The following is a 21932-nucleotide window of genomic DNA, read 5'->3' on the forward strand; positions in this document are numbered from 1 at the left end:
GGGAAACAATGACATTTTTGTAGATAAAACTGCAAGCTGTGTGTAAGCCGTTGAAATATATCACAATATATCAATCTATTTTAACGGGGGGAAAAAAAGAGAGCGAGGCACGTAGTCAACGCATCCACTTCAGTCCATCACAATGAGTCTTTTGTTAACGACTTAAAGCATCAAACAGTAATAAAAAAAAAGTAGCTTTCGATGATATATGGAAGTATGAAACTAACATTTCGGAATCGAATATTTTTACGTAAAAATGTAAAAATAAAATGGGCTTCAATCTGTATTAGTCAAATGTAATACGAAAATAATATAATAATATAAATATGATAATAATAATTTTTGTATTGGTCTAGATCCCAGTAACTAGAACCATTAGCTATGTAGGGGTCACGGTTGGTATGGTTGGAACGGTTGGGTGGCAACAATAATAATTACTAAAAGCATTCAATTTTACCTTTACGAAATATAACTAAAATACATCAATAATTATTTATTTAAGAATGTGAACTTTGAATAAATCTACTTATTTAATCACATACCACTACAAGATTCCTTATAAGAGGTTATCTACCTTAATCAAAAAAATAAAAATGTCTATAAGAAAGTCAAATTAAATTTTTGTGAGCGTTTGAAGTTCAAATTGTTACAACTTGGAATATTTACTCGATTTCTCGTGTAGCGACTTTCTTATTTTGTTGTAATTCAAAACGAATAACCGTCGAAACTTGAGATTTATATCATATGATTATTTTATTTTATCAATTATAAAATGTTGAACAATTTAATTTATTTAAATATTTTTTTAGTTTTTTTTCTATAAATATCTATAAAATGTTATTCGTTTGGTCAAAAAGCGTGAAAATTGAATACAAGCTTGTACACTAGGCTCCTGATATATTTCTTAAATAGCAGTTGAAAAACATTAAAAATACATTGGCACAATTTTAAAGTTCAATTTTTGACAACATTTATCAAATATAAAATTTAAAAATGTATAAAATGTTCAACTTTTATAGCTAAGAATTGAAAACTTACAACGAGGTTCTACGCTAGTAAGTTATTCTGTAATCAAAAAATCTCAAAACTACAAAATAACAGTTTTTTTATAGTTATTTTATGTTCAAATTTAGAGAAAATTACATATTAAATAACCAAGAATAACGATTTAAGTTATTTTGTTGTAATTGTATAATATTAATTCAACTTACCGGCTACTATATTTATAATAAGTAATAACAATATAAATATAATATTAAATATCCAAACTGACAAACCGTGACCGCTCAATATTGTTTTTCGTTTACAATGCTATTACTTATATCATTGAATTCAAATTTAATACCATTCATTATACAGTGATCCACTTGTAATCTACTGTACAGTAGAACGATATCCACTTGTCCACCTTTTTTTTAATGTTCAAAATAACATTTACAAATATCTTATACTAAACTTTTAGTTTATTTATTTTGTCTTCGTTGTGGACAAACATTTTTTACTAGCTGTGCCATTCAAACGAACGTAACTCTGTACAAAATATATGATTTAGACTCGTCTGGTTTCATGATAATAATAATAATAATAATAATATTAATATATGGATGGAAAACATTATTTTATTATCGTATTACAATATACATTTTTATTTTTAACACATTAACAGTTATGAAATATTGTTGGGGTTATTTCCTATTGCACAAAATGTAAGTCGACTCGTGGGCCCGTTTGTAACTGATTACATCATGGACCGTTGAACGTTACGGTTGATGGCATTCTCGAGAGTGCGCGTCAAGTACGCATCGAAGTGGGGGACCAACTGTTTCTGGACGTCGGACCAGTTGACAGAGGAATCGGAGTCGGTCGACGTGAACTGGATCTGGGGTTTTGTGACGTGGACTGCAGTGCGGACACTGTTCTCGACAAAGTCCAAGTTGGAAACCACTTTGACGGCGTCGGTCGTATACGTGACCCTGCGGTTGTCACTCTTGCCATTGGGTGACGTCACGAATAGGTCGAATTCTCCGATCATGCCCAACAGGCGGAGTTCTAGTTTGGCGACACAGCTCTCCTTTGTCTTGATCACCTGCACGAACGAAATCTTGGCCAAGTTGTTCTTGGAGTTGTCGAAATCGAGGTTTTTCAATTCGAAACGGAAGCCGTCGGCCAGATTACCGGCGATCGGTACCGCGGTTTCGCTTGAGATTTTGTTGCTCCTGTACACCATGTAAGGCTTGACGGCCCGTCTGATTTCCAGAGCGACGTCGTTGTACATGTCGTTGACTTTAGCGGTGGCTATGTATTGGGGAATGGTGTGTTTGACGAAGTAACTAGGCGGAAAAAACGAGAAATTAATTAGGATTAAAACTTTATTTCGACTGTTAACAGTCGATATTATAACACTATCTATCAGCATAGGCCCGGAGATCGTGCCTTATGGGAGTTTATTCCCCTCGACAAATTTCACGTTTTTACTTTTGATTAGTATTTTTATTATTTTATAGCACGATGGTACAATTTTTGACGAAGTATTATATAGTGGATGATATTATATAGAAATATATAAGATATTAGACAGTAAATAATGGTTTTTATTTTGGACAAAATATCTTTAATATTTGTGCTTCCCCGTCTCATCTCGTAAATTAAATTACATTCAATTTTATTAATTCTATTCAATTCAAATCATAAATGTAAACACATTTTTGATTTTTGCTACCTATTAAGTATTAGGTTGGATGTCAGTGACTTGTTATTATATGTTTAATATATTTGGTATTGCTTATGCCTTATTGCACGATATTCAAAACATTGATTTGAAAGGGGGTCTGGGAAAGCAAATCGATTCCTATTTTAATATAAATTTATATTTAAAAAAAAGAAGTCTCCCCCTCTAAAATCTGACTATATCTCAGTGAATTGCAATTTACTTTGACCACGTTATACTCACTCAAATTGAGGTTTATCGTTTTGGAACACTTCCGGCAACGTGGTGTGGTTGGCGATGAACTTTTCGAACTTGACGGAGCCGACGGTCGACATCAACGGGTAGACGTTCGAGTTTTTTGTGAGCATAGTTTCACCCTTGTACTTAGGTTCGATAATGTCTAAATGGAATATTCCACTATGTCTGGCTACGGTGTTTGTGTGATGGAACACTCCGTTAACCGCGAGTTTTTCCCAGTAGTTGATGACTTGGACCTGTGAAAACGAAATTACCAAATAATATGATTTCCCTGTAGAAATAACTCGGGCAAATGACAGAGCTCGACTCAAATTGTTTACCGATTGTGCATTGATGTTTAAAAGCATGTCGTTCGATAGTTAATATTAAAGTCAGCCCATATATACTGCCCTTTCATTCATATATTATACAATTTTAACTGGATACACTATTTAATACACTATTTTAAGTCTAAGTTATTTAAACATTATATATTTTGGAATTTTTTTTATTGTAATAGTTTGCTTAAATTTATTTTAAGTACCAACGAGAAACTATATTATTTTTCAGACCTTAGTTAAAATAAGTATTTAATTACGTATTATTTACCTATGCATCAACATTTTTAAAATTCTATTATGCTTTTGAATATGAAATCAAAAAATGTCATTTTAACCTTACCCTATCATAAAATATTATATTTTTTGCTAAATATAAGTTATTATTTATTAATTTATTACCTATAACTAAAGACAGAAATAAAATATTATTATTAAATAATATTTAATTTTTCAAAAACATAAAATTTGACTTTGTAAATTAGTATAGCAGATAAATAGACTTAAAGTTATTTTTGTTAAATTGTCGTGGTTTGTGGACCTGAGATGTAAAAAACTACAATAAGTATTTTATGCAAAAAAAATCTACAGTATAGAGTAGTCTTGCTAATCCGGACTTGATGGAACCAGACTCTATCCGTGTTATTGAAAATCCAGATTAAACGTTTTTTTTAAACTTACATACTACCTAATAAATATAAACAGAAACACCTTATGTATTTATACAAATATTGGTATTCCCGTATATTTGGAAACAATATTACAATACATATGTAATCAAAATTATAATATCTTAAACATGGGTTTTCCCGAATATATACATTATACATGAGTACTAAAGTACGAAATATAGATTGTCCGGATTATCCGGATGTCCGAATATGCGAAACTCTACTGTAGTTGAAAAATACTGTACCAGTAAAATAATATCAATTGACACAACAATCAATAAATTGAGTAGGTATAATAATTGACATAATATTATTATCGTTATACAAGCTTACCAAATCTGTTCCCCACTTCATGGTGATGTTTTGGCTTTTCAAATTATTCAATCCCTTGACTTGGACGTCGGTCAAGACCGTGTCGGCGTTGTAACCGATGTTTACGGTGTCTGGGACGGACATTTCGTTTGATCTAGAGTTATCGGGTTTGGCCACGTCATTTTTGTATTGTCTTATTACGTTCACGATGGCATCGAAGGAGTTTGCGATTGAATCGCGTTCTTCCCTTTCTTGGGTATATTCGTTGTTGTGGTTGTTGTTATTGTTCTTTTCATTCGATTCGAACAATTCGTTTTGGCTGTCCAATTTTTGAGCTGAAAAAATATGTAATGTTTATTGTTACAATCGTTAGGAAAAAATATGAATACAAAAAGAAATATTAATTAAAACAACAACAACAACAATAATAATAATAATAATAATAATAATAATAATAATAATAATGATGATGTACGTACACGGCAGTGTGGCGGCTGTGGCCAAAGCCAGAACAGCGGTTAAAACGATCACAAATTTCATTTTCTCACTTGTGCGGAACAACTGTAATGTTGATTTTCATTCCAACACCGGCTTATATATAATTTTCTTTATCGCCTATATTACTAATTTTGTCTGCGTGCGCTATAGATTAAATGCCGGACATGTAAATTAATTTTATACAATCAAGCAATTTTTTTTTTCATAATTATTATAAATTACATTATTAATATATAGATTGTAGACAGATTTTCAAGGTTTTAGTATACAAGTTTAAATATATATTATTCGTGGTATAGATCATGATGGTATATTAAAGATGTATAACATGAGCGTTAAAAATATTAATTAAATGCTGACATGATGTTGTTTAAAAACATGATTTTAAGATAACAAACAAAAAATGTAATGTTTTATTTTACAGAATCCTCATAATTATTATTTTATTCAATTTCAATAAAATTAGTTTTAAAATTTTGAACTTCAGAGTTCAGACTGTAACTAAAATATATTTTATGTTCTGAGCGGAGCGATGAATGTATTGATTTTAGTATTTTACAATGATGTGTGTGTTTTTTATTTTTTTATTTGTACGTCTGTCATCACCGTTTGGGGCAGTAAAACGGCTTCGATTTTCTTCAACAGTATCTTGTACAATAGGAATGTGAATCTAGTTGGTGCATTCGGGAGGTCAACATTCCCAATAGTTTTCAAAAGCGCCGGGGAAAAACAAAATAAAAATTAGGGAAAAACGGGAATTTTCACGCAAAATCGGTTTTTGACAAAATCGATTTTGGTTTTTGGCATAACTCTAAAACAAATTATTGTAGTTACATGACATTTTCACTGGTTGTTTATATTAGCATTTTCTATACATGGTAAAATGTACAAAATATTTTTATTTGTTTCCGGACATTTTCAGTTTCCAATTTTTTTAGTTTTTTTTTATGAATGTCAAAAAAATTATTTATTGGGTAAAAACCTTGACAATTTAATACAAGGCTCTTAATACATTGTTACTATGACATTTGAAAAATATGAAAAATCTAAATTCACAATTTTTTTATAAGCATTTAAAGTTTAAATCTTGACAAAATGCATAAACATTACGAAAATTTGCAAATTATTTTCAGTTAGAAATTTATAAAAACGTTTATTTTTAAATCTAATATTTGAACATGTAATATAAGATTCTTTATCAGTTTGTCTACTTTTATTAAAAAAAAAAAAATTATGTACATGAAATTCAAAATAAATTTTTATGAGCATACGTTATAGCATACTTAAGTTCATATTTTTACAATATTGGATATTCACTCGATTTATCATGTAGCAATTTTCTTATGTTGTTGTTATTCAATTAAAAAAAAAAATACATGAAAATTTGACTGAATGTTTATATTTTCATTTTCCATGTAACATAAAATTTTGAAAACATTTTGACTCGTTTTAAGCTGTTTATGGACAATTTAAAATTTAAATTTTTTAAAATTTTTTTTCTATAAATATCAAAAACATTTTATTTTTATTTTATTGGTCTTAAGCCCGAAAACTGAGGCCATTAGCTGTAGAATGGTACTCTAGGGTTTTTGGTACGGTGGGAAACGGTTGGAGGAACATGTGTTTGTGTTTTGGCAGAATTGTCTAGTGGGCACCTGTAGTTATCTCTCATGCCCGGGTGGGGGATGGCAGCCTCTCTCTCCGGATACCATTACTGTCCAAAGAAAAATGCCACCCGTGGCTGGGATCGAACCGGTGTCGGCGTGCGTCACAACCGATGCCTTAATCCGCTCGGGCACTTCGTCCCCCAGTATTTTATTTATTGAGTCAAAAAGCGTGAGAAATCAATACAAGGCTCCTGATATATTGTTACAATAGCATATGAAAAATATTAAAAATGCAAAGGCATCTTTTTTATAACCATTTAAGGTTCAAATTTTGAAGAAATTTGTCAAATTGAAAATTTACAAATTATTTAGCAGTTAAAACTATTTATAAAATGTTCAACTATTATAGTTAAGGGTTAAAAATTTAAAATAAAGTTCCACGTAAATAGGTTAAATATAAATTACTTTATTCACAACAATATTATCAAATATAGGTACTTAGTAATATCAATAATATTATCATAGACTGACGGTCTTTGTTCAGAGTCGATTTTCCTATACAATGATATTATATTATTGAATTAAAATTTAACATAATCTATTATAGTTACCCACTTATAACCAACTGTACAGCAGAGCGACACCCACTTGTTCACCTTTTTTTCAATGTTCAAAATAACATTTTAAAAATATCTAATACTGAAATTTTAGTTTTTTATTACATTTTTTACTAGCTGTCATATTATTTACCAAATTATATTTATAGGTACCTATATTTATGGAAGGGAAAATGGATGTGTATAATGTGTGTACTATTGTGTGTACAATTCATGATTAAATTTTAAAACAGAATAATTTGTAAAGAAAAATGTGGTCGGATCAACACATCTATCGCTTTATCCATACCTAAACCGGCTAAACCTACTTAAAACTAATAGGCATAAATTTAATGAAATATTTTATTAATTTTATAATATTATATATATACAATGTTAAAATAATATAATTTACTAATTACATAATTATTATTGTTTTTATTTTTGAACTATTTAATGTTTTAATAAATATAAAATATAAATTAATAACTTATAAATATGATAACTTTCATTTTAAAGTATTTCATATACCTAGGTATAATATATTTTTATTATTGATTACTGTATGAATATTAGTTTGATAAAACGTTCTACACATATATAATTAGGGATCAAAATTTCCGAAAAAAAAGGTTTTCTGAAAAAAACCCGGGTTTTTCCCGTTTTTTTCGGAAAAATTGAGAAAAATTGGTTTCATTTAAAATTTCCGGAAAAAATGGTTTTGACGAAATAAACTGGTTTTTTTCCTGAAAAAATTGAAAAATTGAATGAAAAATATGGTTTTTTTTCTAAAGAACTGAAAAAGTAATGTATTGTGGAAACAATCTAATAAATAATGATAGTTGATAATCATATTATTACATACATAATATTATATATACCATACCTAACTTAGAGTCTGTAGTGGATAAATCTAGAGGATTCTATACTTGATTTATGAATAATTATAATTTGTAATATTAACAACTAAAATACTAACTATTAAGTATTTACTAATTAGTTATTTCTTATTATTTATTGATATTATTTTATATTTAGTATATTTTATTACCAACTCACTAAGTTCGAAAATATAAAAACTATCAAATAGTTACTAGTCATCACTCACCACTCACCACTCACCACTCACCAGTCACTGTAATATAATTTATAAGCCTATCAGCCAGTTACTATATACCTTATTAGTTATTAGTTATTACAAATATAAATAGACAATATATTATAAGTATACAATTTTTAAAATTTAAAAATACAGGTGATTTATTTTCGGGGAATTACACTCTCCCACATAAATACCAATTTGATATGGAACTACGTTATTTTCAGAACAAATATTGAAATATCCGTATTAATATTTTTAAATTTTAATACAATAATACATTGATAACCGTATTAGCAAATGTGAAATGACAATGACAGGTTTCGTTATCTATTTTTAAAATTATTTTTTTTTACATAGATAAATTTTTTAAATTTTCTGAAAATTCGGTTTTTTTTTAATTTTCCGAAAACTTCGGTTTTTTTCGGAAATGTATTATTTCAATATTCTCCAATTTTTCCACGTTTTCCGAGGCTCTGGGAAAAAACCGTTTTTTTCCGACATTTACCCCAATTTTTCTGAAAATTTTCCGGCATTTTGATCCCTATATATAATACTTTTAATAATTTACTAATGGGCCCTGGTTATGTATATTTATATTCAATACAATTACTTACCTATATTTTGAAGGTACCTCATAAAGATTTTCGGCTTTTTGTAAAAATAAAGACTATATGGTGTAGGTTTTCATACATATTCTTCTTTCAGTAATTGTTTTTTAGAGTTCTGAAAATACTGAAAATGTCTGAAAATGGCATACAACCCAAAGGTCCTAAAACAGGTTTTTGTTTCTAATTAATTTTTAGAGGAAACCACGGATATTAAGAAATATAGGTACAACTGGTACATGTAAGCTAAGTATTCTTTAAATGTATAATCATTTTTTATGATAAACCAAGATTAGCTCAAAATTACTTTTAATTTAATTAATTTTTTTAAATTTAAATACATCTGTGCTAGCAGCTGTTCACGCATAACTATAGTATTTCTATACATTTTTCCCTTTTTTTTAATATAATGTCAATGCTTTTATGAAATAATCCATTGTTTTATATTATAATAATATAACCAACGATTCGTTTTTGCATAATTATTAATTTAATATTAATTAATTTTTTTCATCTAACCAGGGAATCCGAAGGTATCCATTTGCTAATGATTAATTTATTTTATAAAGCTATTATTCAACGTGTCATTATTGCATAAAAACAAATTGTTTTATAATATTAATGGTTAATTGACTAATTTAATACTATTAGTTATTTTATGAGTTTATAATTAGTTTATATACCAATATATTATTATTATCAGACATTTCAACCTTTAGTAGTTTTTAAACGATACACATAGTAAATTATTAACTGCAGGTTGTAGCCTGTAGGAGGTTATAGGTTATCTACTTAAATATATCTAATGATTAATTTTCCAATTTAAAATACGTTTATACCGTTCGATTTTATAACATGAACGTTTAACACTATATTGTGAATACAAGTAACAATAATAATCATTCATTTTTTTGTTATCTAAATTATTGTAACACTATTTTGATTGTAAATGTACTATCCCATACAATAACAAAATGATTGTATAGAATTCGTGTCAAATATAATAAAATACGTAGGTATTAACACTTATATTGTCGATGCTAAAACTATGTTAAAATAGAAAAATAATAGAAAAACATGCAATGGAAATGCGAAAAGTAAATTTCTTGTGGATCTTAAAAAGTATACCATTCAATTTAAATTCTAGAAAAATAAATGTTCAACGTTAATATTTATATTTGTATGTGTATCACGTATGTTTATCGTTAGTTTTAAACATTCCTGTATTGAAACTATTATAATCTCATTTTCTCTTGCAAATTGAGTTATAATTTATAAACATAAAATATATATTTTATTCAGTATAAATTATTATTTTTTTAACTGTTAACAGAATTATTAAATAATTGGTTTTTAATTACTATTAACTCGTATAAAAAATGAATAAACAATTTGTAAAAAATGTACATCTTAATTTTGCGCAGAAATTATTTGATATTTTTTTTATTTTTTGCAGTTACGTTTTTCCTAGTATAGACGAGTTAGCGAACCAGTTAGATCACGTTTTAAGATATTTCGGTTTGCAATCGATCGTCGGACTTGGAGTGGGAGCTGGTGGGAACATTTTGGCGCGGTTCGCTTACAGACAACCAACAAAGGTAATATATACCTCGGCGCTGTCGCCGTTTTGATATGTTATATACTAGGTATATACTATCATATCATATATAACTACGATAAAATGATATTGCATTAATGTGTATAATATTGTCTCAAATGGTACTCATTTCATCAAACATTTTTTTGGTCACGTATTGCAGGTTGAAGCGCTATGTCTGATCAACGTGGTGTCAACGCCGGCCGGTTGGATCGAGTACGGTTATCAAAAGCTGAACAGCAGATACTTAAAATCCAAAGGCATGACACAAGGGGTGATGGACTATTTGATGTGGCATCATTTTGGAAAAGTTAGTAGAGTAATGCGAGTGCCCTATTGTAGGTGCAGCTTAGGATTTAACGGTTTGGATCTTATATCTCTCATAATTTGTTTTTAATCGTGGGTTATAACAAATATAATATGTGTACCACCATTTATAAGAATCTTAAACTACTGTTTCAGCTATATACAACAGTTGTCGACAAGCCAACGCGTCTCATTAATAGTCGTATTTTGTATATTATTGCGTAGGGCGTGGACAAGCTAGGATCTGACACAATACACGCACAAATGCACAATCCTTTGTCTCTCTTTCTTTCTCGCCCCAATCGACACCACTGCAGCAAATTACTGCAACGTTTCTAATAATATAAACATTATATAAATATACGAATATTATAGGGTCGAGTGATTTCAAAAATGTCGATTTATATTATACTATTGGCACGACTCCAAATCTTTCCAAATGATATCTGTTTGTTAACTCCTAATTTCTGGATTTAAATCCTTAAATTTTGTTTCGTCGTAATATCATACAAGTACTAAGTTGTATTGAAAAACATTATAAAGTATCATTATAATATAAAGTATAGTGTACAATATATGGGGTGCATAGTGACATAAGGACGTTAATCCGCAAAAAGATGCAATTAAGAACAAATTATAGCTGCAAATAATATAATATTTTAATGCCAGGCTCTATACAAATTTTTTTCTGCTAGTCGATATTATAATATAATTTGCTCAAGTATTAGGGTTTGAATAATTAGTTACAGTATCCAACAGCATATAATAGTATCGACCGTCTTAGGTATATTATACGACGTGCTAAAAAAGTTTTGTCATAAAATAATATAAAACATGAAAAATAGGTAGGTAGGTATATACATGACGTTCGATGTTACCATTTTATTATTAAACACCATTTATAGGCACAAACTTACAGAAAGAACTGAAAAAGTCGGTTTACTATATGTAATAACTTTTGTTATGATGAATTAAAAAAAAAAATACATTTCAATGTGTATACTATTATTAATAATCGTATAAAACAAATATCGGTCAATACAAGTTTCAGTTCTGTCTGTTACATGATATATATTTATTTTGTATTTATATTCATATACAATATCTTATTTTTCGGTCTTTATAAAACTTTTTGCTCGTCCGTTTTCATAGGGAACCGAGGAAAGGAACCACGATCTGGCCAGAGTGTACCGTGAGTACTTCGAGCACAGCGTCCACCCGGGCAACCTGGCCGCATTCATCGACTCGTACGTGAGACGGACGGACCTGGGCATCAGCAGGAGTACGCCCACATCCGAGTCATGCCCAGCCGGCCGCAGGCTCAGCATGACCACCACGTTGCAGATGCCAATCATCAACGTGTGCGGAGCTCTGTCGCCGCACCAGGAGGACACGGTGACGCTCAACTCGAGACTGGATCCGACCAAGTCGTCGTGGATGAAGGTGAGCAACACTAATTTAAACGATAAATGGTTACGTTGGCATGATCGGTTGTCCGTCCACGATCATAACGTGGGTATCGTTGCGCGTTTCGCATAATCGGTATTTCGTTATTAGATTCGAGCGCGCTACCGTTTTCTGGTACATATGTCGTGTGCTTGAAATGTATCGTTTTGCTCGTTTATCTATACACGAATATTGGACATTCGAGTATTCGACTTCAACAATATGAAGCCGAATAGGTTAGGTTACAGAGACAATTTTTTGGAATTTTCCATCCGTTTACAGAAAACCGAAAAGAGTTATAGAACGGCGGTAATGTGTAAGATAATCGACTTTCGAGGAAAATGTTTAATGAAAAGTTATTTTTTTTATTATGTAAGTTTGATTTAAAAAAGCATATACAAAGTATTTATACGTCAGCCATCTTAGTGTATTGCTAAACATTTTAAAATTTGACCCTAAAAATAGCTTTATAAGCGTTGAAACTCTTACATACCATGTTAAATTATGTATATAGGACCAAGGTAGGGGGGAAGCGAGTTGAAAGCCTAACGTTAAGTTGGACACCCAATCTATATCATTTGTAATAATCATACCACCCAGACTTGGGTAAAATACTTTTTAAAAGTATTTCAAATACATATTCTGAATACTTTGCTTTCAAGTATTCGGAATACTTTATGTTGATAATCTTCCTAAGTATTTGGAATACTTCACAAAAAATATTCCAAATGATTTACGATAATGATTTACTTAAAAAAAGAAGTTAGTTATTACTAACTTACTGTTATTGAGCGTTTTGATGCTATCGAAAATACTGCAATATCACAGCAATGTACTTATATTGCCTATACAGTGTGCCGTGTTAAAATAAAAACCAGACCACTTGCCTGACACAGACACGGACTTTGGGAGCTAGTCCTACTTACATCACTGCAAACGCTCTTAAAATAATGAAAATATTTTCATAAAGTTCACCAATTCAACATCCCATAAAATATGAAACGGTATATTGTACATACTTGAAGTATTATACATATTAAAGAAAATAGGTCGTCTTAAAAAAAAAAAAAAAACAGTGTTCATTTTTTCATTTTTTTCTTTTTATTGAATTCACATTGTTAACTCTACAATGGTACATGTATTTTATTTGATATTATGAAGTTAAGTTAATGTAGGAGAATTTGCTGAGATAATTTTGATACGGTGGTATGGTATTTTTTGGTATTTATATTATAATTTCATATTACAGTGTTGTAATTAATTGAAAGCCACTACCCCTTTACAAAAAAAATAAATAGAGGTAAAATTTAGGCAATTATTCAAATTATATTGCATTATTAAAATTGTATTTAAATATCTGCTCTACATCATGAACAACGGCTACAAACTTTCTAAATTAATAAACTGTATAATATTATGTATAATGTTATTATTAGACATTGTGTGCATCTGGATATTAATACTTATCGATTTAGTTCAAAGATTTTTGTATAGTCAACCTCTACCCGGAGTTTTTTAAGTTATTCATTATACGTAATATATCTATATTTTTCATTCACTTTAATAAGCCTATTTAAAAAAAAATGATCTTAAACTGGTGTCCTAATGTGTAATTTAGTATAATTTGACTGTTAAAATGTTTTTGAACGGACGGGAAATAATGAGGAATTATTTGAAAAATCATAAATGATAAAAAAAACAATAGGTAAATGATAAATTGACTGAGCCACACAATATACCAAGGGATCTAACAACTAAAATTTAAAAAAAAAAACAAATTAATTGTAATTTGTTACATTCAATAAAGTACGTTTTGAGATGCACTTGAGAATCTAATATTACTGTGCTTGTATAGTATAGGTATTTCATTAAATTTTTTTTTTATCGAATATATTTTCTTATAATAATAGTATTATTGTGTCGCAGTATATTTTTCTTACGTGATTAGTTTAGTTGTATATAATATCAAACACATAACAAAATTATTATTTTGGACGACAATAATTGACAATTGACATCCTCGGTTATAGTTTAAAACGATAAAATAATGTTTTGTTCTCAGGAAAAAAGTAAATTCTCGTTCGTAGCACAATATGGCAAATGACTTGTAAATTACGCGATCTTTAAACTCGAGATCAACTCGGTATCGGTGGTTATTATATGACACCCATTTAAGCCTGTATAATATTATGTATCAAAATAATACGCTCGTCGTCCAATAATACCCACGTAAGACCCATATCAATTTGAAATCCACTGCACCTTCCTATTCTGGTGTTTTCGCCCGTTTTCCGCACAGAATAGGTACCTATCGTTTTTGTTTTGGTGTTGTTTAATCGCCATCGAAAATAAATAAATCATAGGCGCGCATGCTGGTATATCGATGTTGTAACTCGAGTTCTTACAGTAACGAGAATTTCGTGTTTCCTCCCTTTGGGATTACAACCATACTTTAAACTATCAAATTTCCTTCTCAGTAATAACTGCAGAAATATTTCGTTTGAGGTGGAAATAAGATCTTAAAATAAAATTTGCGTTGTTGTTTGCGATAGTAATTTAGGGGACTGCAATGGTAGCGTTTCGTCATTTGTGCGAGGTAAATACGGCGCAAAATATCATGCTACGAAAAAACTTGAAACTATTTATTGTTATTTTTTTCTGATTCTGACACCGTCGTCCTCAAAGCATTCATCAGATCAAAAAATGAAAATAAAAGTTAATAACTCTATGGAATTGAATGACGTATAAATATATTTTTATAAGTTTCTATGTACAACGAAGCGAATGAGGTAAACTATATATGAGAAATATATATATTATGTGTAACTACTGAATTTACAAAATATGTTAGTAGCAAATATTATGAAAGATATATTTCGATGATTATTCGAGAAACCGCTGAGATGATTCGCATAATCAAAACTGTGCTATTAATATTATTGTCCTAAGTATAATAATTATTAAGTAAAATATTATTTTAAATAGTGTTATACAGATCTTACAAAGGGTATTTACTATTTTCTGTTTAATAATAACAATTTAAATTCACACGAAAATGAAACATGTTAAGTACTTTTAGTGATATAATACAATATTATGATATATAATGTTACATCAATAAATAATTATAATTTTATACAACGAAAATGGAATACTGAATCAAACGGTAGGTACGTAAATAATGGCCTTTGCAGTAGATATACAAGAGATTGGAAAATTAATTGAAATTATATTTTGATGCTCAATTCACAATATATACCAATATTGTTGCACGGACGTCCCCGCGATACCGTCGACTGCACCACGAATCGTACCGGTACCTAAGCCGGTTATTTTCGGGGTGGTCTAGCGTCAGCGCCACGTGTTCTTGATGAACTTCGCTGCCTTCTCGGCGACCATGATGACGGGCGCGATGGGGTTGCAGTTGGGCTGTGTTGGGAACACGGACGCGTCGGCAACGCGCAAGCCGCGAACGCGGTGGACACGTAACTCGGGGTCGACTACGGCAGTCGGGTCGGAGGCCGGGCCCATCTTACACGTGCCAGCGTGGTGGTTCTCACCGCGCGTGTGGTACCGGACCAGGCACCGCCAGTACGGGTCGGTGGCGAACGTGTGCTTGTTGCAGTGGTCGACGGGTGACCGGTCAACGGTGGCGCCCAGCTGCTGCAGGGCCTTGGTGTGCACCAGGTCGTTGGCCAGTCGCAGGCCCCACACCAGCACGTCGGCGTCCTCCTCTGTGGCCAAGTAATTGGGATCGATCCGGGGCCGGACGAAAGGGTCGGCACTAGCTAGCCGGATGGTGCCCCGGCTCCGTGGCCGCACGTTCACCGGCCGCACATTCATGCGCACCAGGTCCGTGGTCGCCTTGCACCCGCCGTAAACCGGTTGGGCGTAAGCGCAGTTCGGCGAAAAGCCATCGAAGAACAACTGCACGTCTGCCGGGTCCGTGGGCCCTGCCCGGTCGGACCGCAGGAACGCAGACACTTGGAGGCCGCCAGTCGTGGACAGCGGACCGGATCTCTGCTTCATGTACTGACCGATCGCCTCGTACGTCAGCATCCGGTCGTGGGTCACGTTCAGCTGAAAGCCCAGCCTGCTAGCAACGTGGTGCTGCAGATTGTGGCCCACCCGCAAGTCTTGCACCACCGGTACGCCCAGCGGCCGCAGATCCTCTGCCGGCCCGATGCCGGACAGCATGAGTAAGTGCGCAGACCCGATAACGCCCGCGCACAGGATCACCTCCTTCCTGGCCATCAGCCGCCTGGTACGGTTCGCGCTGTCCACGTACTCGACGCCGTGCACCGACCGCCGGTCCGCGGCCACAAGCAGTCGGGTCACGTGGCGGTTGGTTTTGACGCGCAGGTGTCCACGGCTCCTCAGGTGTGGCCGTAGGTACGCCGTGGGCGTCGTAACCCGGACCTTTGCACTGTTGATCATGAGCTGCGCGATCGAGAAACCCATCGGGTCCGGTTCACTCATGTCCATCTCCGAGTACCCCAATTCCCGGGCAGCCTCCATCAGCGTTCGAGCTATCGGCAAAATTTCCGTGGGCTTTTGCACGGGCATCGGGCCCCGAGTCCCGTGGATTTCCGTGTTGTAGTCCCTGTTGTTCTCAGACATCTTGAAAAACGGCAACACGTCATCATATCCCCACCCGACGTTACCGTCCCTCAACCACCCGTCGTAAACGTCCCGGTGCCCTCTCGAGTACATCGAACCTTAAACAGGGTTGAATGTTATACGATTAGATCGGTATTTGGTGATTTGTTTGTGCAAGTTTTCTTTTAAAATGAGTGTGTCCTACACTTTTCGATTTCGACTTATCCCGTCTACAATTGAAGACCTGAGAGCAACAACATAAAATCTCCATATTTTGGCAAAAATTAGTTTTTCATTGCACATTATTAAGTTAAAAAAACTAAGTCGTTTGTTGTAATAACCAGATATATCCATTTATATAATGTTGTAAATGGAGGTGTCTAGTTTCTATTATAGTACAACGAGACAACTCCAAGCATAATTTTTTTGATTTTGAGACTTTTGAGACTTTTTAATTTTAACAATATTATTGTATACTTATGCAAATTGAAGTTAGATTAAATATATTTTTTTGTTAATTTTTAAAGCATTTTCAAGTGCCTCCTGAGAAATTGTATTAATTGGAGATATATTTTTGTTGCACTCAGGTCATTTGTCGATACCTAACAGAAACTCTAATATAATATTATGTATTTTAGCAGTGCTATCGTAATAGAAAAAAGAAACTCATTTACATTAAGTATAACTATTTAAGTATGACGTTGGTAAAATAATTTCCTACTTTTGAAAACATATCCAATAGAATGGAATACATTGCTGTATATTATGGTATGTGTGTATTAAAATGTGTTAACATTTTTTGGAAACTTCTACTAAAGAGTCATACTCATCCATAATTGTAGCTCGTTTAACTATGTACGTCAACATTTAACATTAGCCAGCCATTACTAATGCGTAGATCACACACTCAACCCTTGGCCATATTTTATTTTTCAAATGATCATATGGAAACTGTCATCGTGGAGTTTGAAGTATATTTACCCGACAGTGAAGCTGTTCCTCCCAACAATCTTCCTCGGGGCCAACCGCACACTCCCCCGTATGCCAAACAAGCGTGTTTTTGCGGCGTCGTAATATACTGCCAATCGTACTTCGTGGCTATTGCCGAACTCAGCAAAGCGGGAATATCGATGGCCGCCGGTTGCTCTGGACCGGATTCGAAAAGGGTCACCGTCCAGTTAGGGTTTTCCGACAGTCTACCGGCCACTACGGGACCTGAAAATTTACAATAAATTGTGCGTCTTAGTGCGGGCCTGTGGTTCAGTATTTTTCAAGTTTTTTCAGCAGTGACCCATATAAATATATATAATAAAGTTAAAACTTAAAATTATTATTATTCTGAATCATTTGGAGTTAACATAGTGTAAATAGTAAAGTGAAAGTTCTAATGGGGTATTCTCTCAAACCGCATTCCACACACATTTATCGAAGAAAATGAAAGTCTCCGTAAATATTTTACTTGTAAATAATATGCTAATAATTTGGAACGTGAAAAGCTAATAATGTCATAAGTAAGTAATGTATACAGCCAAAGAAGTTTTTCAGGCTTGGTCGTAAAATTGGTTGTTATTTTAACAAACGTGCTATTCTGGGTTTTTCATAATTTATTATTCTATTCGTTTTGTGTCCTTTATTTATTAAAACTGTATACATTTTCAAATTGTGACCTTTAACATTAATATTAAATTACCAAAGATAGTATTTTACTGAACATATTTAAGTACATTAACCTAATACAGCAGATACTAATAATATAATAATTGTACTATAATTAAAAGTTTAGATAGGATCAGAATGATAGTCTTAAAATGTATAAAACATTTACCCTTCTCAATTCCTTCAGCTATTATAATTATATTTAATTATACATCAGAAGTCAGATTCATTACTCGAAAAATAACAAAATGTTTAAAAACAATATCTCAATGAGAATTAAAAATTAAAACTTTCAGTTGTGATTTGAATATCCTTAGTAAATTATACTGTTTTAAATCTTAATGAATAATATAAAAGGATTAAATGATTATTGTCATGAAACAATATATAGCAATAGTTTGGTCTAAAGAAACTATGAATCAAAAAAACGAAACAGATTGTTGGGGTATTAACCAAAATACAGCTGCTATTGTTTCACTTAAAAAATATCACATTAATATTTAAATATACTGAGCTTTTTTAAACGATTTACTTACCCGCGACTCCTCCACCAACCACTATGAAGTCTACTTCGTCGACATCATCGTGAGGTTGCTCGACCACTCTTCTACACGAATCGATCAAAGCACAATCGGATCTTATCAAAATGTCAGCGGCTATCATAAACTCTTCCAAATCGGGATTTGATTTACATAATTCCTTGAGGAATGACGTTTCTACGTGTTCAGAGTTTTGTACGCAATGTCCTAATGATTATTATAATATAATAAATACGATCAAAATGCATTTCTGTGAACTGTAAACGGCAATATACATAATAACACAGTGGTTACCTTTATTGTTCGAGTTCGTGGACGTCAACACGTTTACCACTTGACACAACACATGGAAATAAAATAACACTTTCATATTTTTTCAATTTTTACGATCAAATTTTATGTAGTGTAAAGGAACAATTAATGGTACTGATTTGGAATAGCGTTTTAACAAAATACATGTGGCTGTACTGACGTAAAGTCGGTGTGTATCTAGTGAAAAATACAGTGTATGACGTATAATAGAAGGAGTTGTGCACTGACCGAAAGTTTAAAAACTAAAAAGACCACTTAACACCTGTATATGCGAAATGTTGAACATTATATCTGCCATTTTCGTCGATTAATCGCCATTAGCCGCTTTTAAGGAATCACAAAATCACAGAGGTGTGACGAAACGGATTCCAGATACACGTGGTCGTGTACAATTTCATCGAGAACCCATTATTTTAAGTCGGGTGCATGCAAATTGGAAAGATAAAGATATACTGAGGGCCACTTTAATAATATGAACTAAAGCGTGTAATTGTTTTACGCGACGTATTTATATATTTTATTCAAATGAAAGGCTGGTGCACATGTTTATATAGCCTCAACGTTTATCGTCTGCTTCTGAGGTAGAGATTCGACGGCTCTATTACAATTTATTATTCGTGTAACACATAAAAACAACGAAAAATCGCATTATATTACATTTAACGATTACGTAGTTAAGTAGGTATATTGACGTATTGTTATTGAAGCAGTTGGTCTTTTTTTAAGTCAAAACGATTTTATGTTACATGGTTTTAAACTAATTTTGATTAGTTTATAGCAGGTAACTATATTACATTATACATTATATCAAAATCTAAAAATTCGCAGTAATAATCTATACGTTGTTTTTGCACTTAATTACTTAAGTGATTGAATAATATACTTCCATAGTAAAAACACAATAGTGGGCACTTGAACAGTACCTAACCGAATATGAAACTATAATAGCTGATTTAAAAAAATATGTATAGATAATGAAAATATAAATTACATAATCCTTAGCTAATGGATCGACTTTTTGACTGGATCGAATCAGATAAGTACATCAATTAAATATACTTTACAATAATAATGGTCGAACATATATATATATTGATATAAATAAATATTCTTAATACACGGTTATTGAGTCAAGGTAATCGTTCGACCTTATAACACAACGGTCGTCCCCTAAAAAAGTTTCGTGATTGTATAATAATCTACTTTTTTTTTATCTTTTTGTATACCTACTATGAAACCTGTTAGTACATAGACAAAAATGTATCTTAAATAATATTCAAGTTAAATATCCAGCTATGGTTATTGGGAAGGTGTTAATTGTTAATTGTAATGTAATATTATCTGTCGCGCGTTGTTATATTAACAAATAAATACATAATATATATATATATATATATATATATATATATTAGGCATGTGTACAAAGACAAATTTGAACACACTTAAAGCTCTTATAGTTGTTTAGAGGATTAAGATAACTGTACACTGAATCAGATTCTGTAATGAAACTGTTATATTAATATTATCATTTATAGTCATACATGAAAGTCTATAGAAAACTATATGATATATAACTATAATGATATATATTATATACCTATTACCTGTTAATATATTTATAAGATTACATCTTTTACGTCTCGGACTGTACAGAGAGTTTTAACGATTAAGACAATTATGAAATTCAAATGTATTTACCTTTACTTTTTATGAGCTTTGAAGTAACTAGAACGTTTAAAACTTGCGCAAAAATGTGTAAGTAAAACACCACATGCATATTTAAAAACGTAAAAAATGTATAGTTAAATTTAATAGAAATTATATAATAATGAATTAATAGAAAAAAGATACTAACCTAGGTATATGAGTATTGTTGAACTGATACAAAAACATGTAGAATTAATACTAGATAGGAAAACAAAAGCGACAAAAACATTCTCGTTTTAAACATAATATATTTGTATGTGTGACGTGTAATTTAGGCGTTCTTACAGCGTAAATGTCCAATCTCTAATACGTGCAATATCTACGACTAAAGACATTTTTTATTGTTTAATTTCGGATATGATCGAATAAAATAACGCAATGTTGCATATACCGCATGTACCGCATATTACCACGGATAATTATTATGTGGCCTATCGTCATTAACGGTGGATCCCAAATGACTCCCATTCACTGCAGTTAACTTATTCCTAAACGGCTCCTGTCGAAAAATATTTAAACCAAATTTACCCTAAGTATGATTTTTATATTTTTAACGTTTAAATTAAACGAAAAAAAACATTAACACATTTATAATATCAAATTTTTTTTTATTTTTAATTCACAATATCAATTATACGATTTTTATATAATTTTTAAAATTTACATAGAATTTAAAATTTAAGAAAACACAAACAAATTTTTATCACACTTCTTTTAAGATAATAGGTACAAAGTCTGTATGAAGTGGGGAGGAATTTGTGTAGTAAGAAACTGGTGCCGTTTGGGAATTCACCTTTTTGTAAACGGGAGCCGTTTGGGAATTGACTTTTTTTGTAATACGGTGTCTAAATGGGCTACGTCCGTTATTAGATTTTGCAATTAGGTATCTACGTCGTTTAGCTTTAATAATATGATATACCTACTTCGAAAACCGTATTCGTCTGAAGTCCCGCAATTTTATTAAGAAGTAGGTACGAGACGTGAGGCGTCTATATTCAATGACCTGTGACCATTTGAAAATTTTATTTCGCATTTCCAAAGTGTGATCGCGGACCGCAGTGTACAAACAACAACGATCATCGAATAGGCCGAACATG

General features: G+C 31.8%; 3 protein-coding genes across 8 annotated transcripts in view; 1 reads left to right on the forward strand and 2 right to left on the reverse strand.

The window, feature by feature from the left end:
* Positions 1 to 21932, forward strand: part of LOC100165472 (protein NDRG1) — an 83330-nt gene that overhangs the window by 48986 nt on the left and 12412 nt on the right. For all 5 annotated transcript variants that reach the window (XR_001678917.2, XM_016801696.2, XM_016801697.2 and 2 more), the window contains 3 exons: positions 10130 to 10271; positions 10434 to 10580; positions 11729 to 12019. Coding sequence is in view for 4 of the 5 variants with exons in the window: in XM_016801696.2 (XP_016657185.1) it covers positions 10130 to 10271; positions 10434 to 10580; positions 11729 to 12019 (580 nt within the window). In the remaining variant the exon portion in view is untranslated. The remainder of the gene's footprint in view (positions 1 to 10129; positions 10272 to 10433; positions 10581 to 11728; positions 12020 to 21932) is intronic.
* On the reverse strand, positions 1600 to 4905 carry LOC100573940. The gene is made up of 4 exons (XM_003242150.3): positions 4745 to 4905; positions 4287 to 4600; positions 2951 to 3201; positions 1600 to 2330 (listed from the first exon to the last, which is right to left on the reverse strand). The coding sequence occupies exons 1-4, from the start codon at positions 4803 to 4805 to the stop codon at positions 1739 to 1741; spliced, it is 1218 nt and encodes a 405-aa protein (XP_003242198.1). The 5' UTR covers positions 4806 to 4905; the 3' UTR covers positions 1600 to 1738.
* LOC100162078 (glucose dehydrogenase [FAD, quinone]) lies at positions 14870 to 21393 on the reverse strand. 2 transcript variants are annotated; one of them, XM_016801695.2, is made up of 5 exons: positions 20984 to 21393; positions 19111 to 19149; positions 18814 to 19023; positions 17603 to 17836; positions 14870 to 16740 (listed from the first exon to the last, which is right to left on the reverse strand). In XM_016801695.2, exons 3-5 carry the CDS (start codon positions 18938 to 18940, stop codon positions 15374 to 15376), a joined length of 1728 nt encoding a protein of 575 aa, XP_016657184.1. In that variant the 5' UTR covers positions 18941 to 19023; positions 19111 to 19149; positions 20984 to 21393; the 3' UTR covers positions 14870 to 15373. The 2 variants fall into 2 exon arrangements, with proteins under 2 accessions (XP_016657184.1, XP_008179649.2); XM_008181427.3 differs by lacking the exon at positions 20984 to 21393 and adding an exon at positions 20827 to 20972.

This window comes from Acyrthosiphon pisum, chromosome A2 (assembly GCF_005508785.2).
Source record: "Acyrthosiphon pisum isolate AL4f chromosome A2, pea_aphid_22Mar2018_4r6ur, whole genome shotgun sequence".
Classification (NCBI taxonomy): domain Eukaryota; kingdom Metazoa; phylum Arthropoda; class Insecta; order Hemiptera; family Aphididae; genus Acyrthosiphon; species Acyrthosiphon pisum.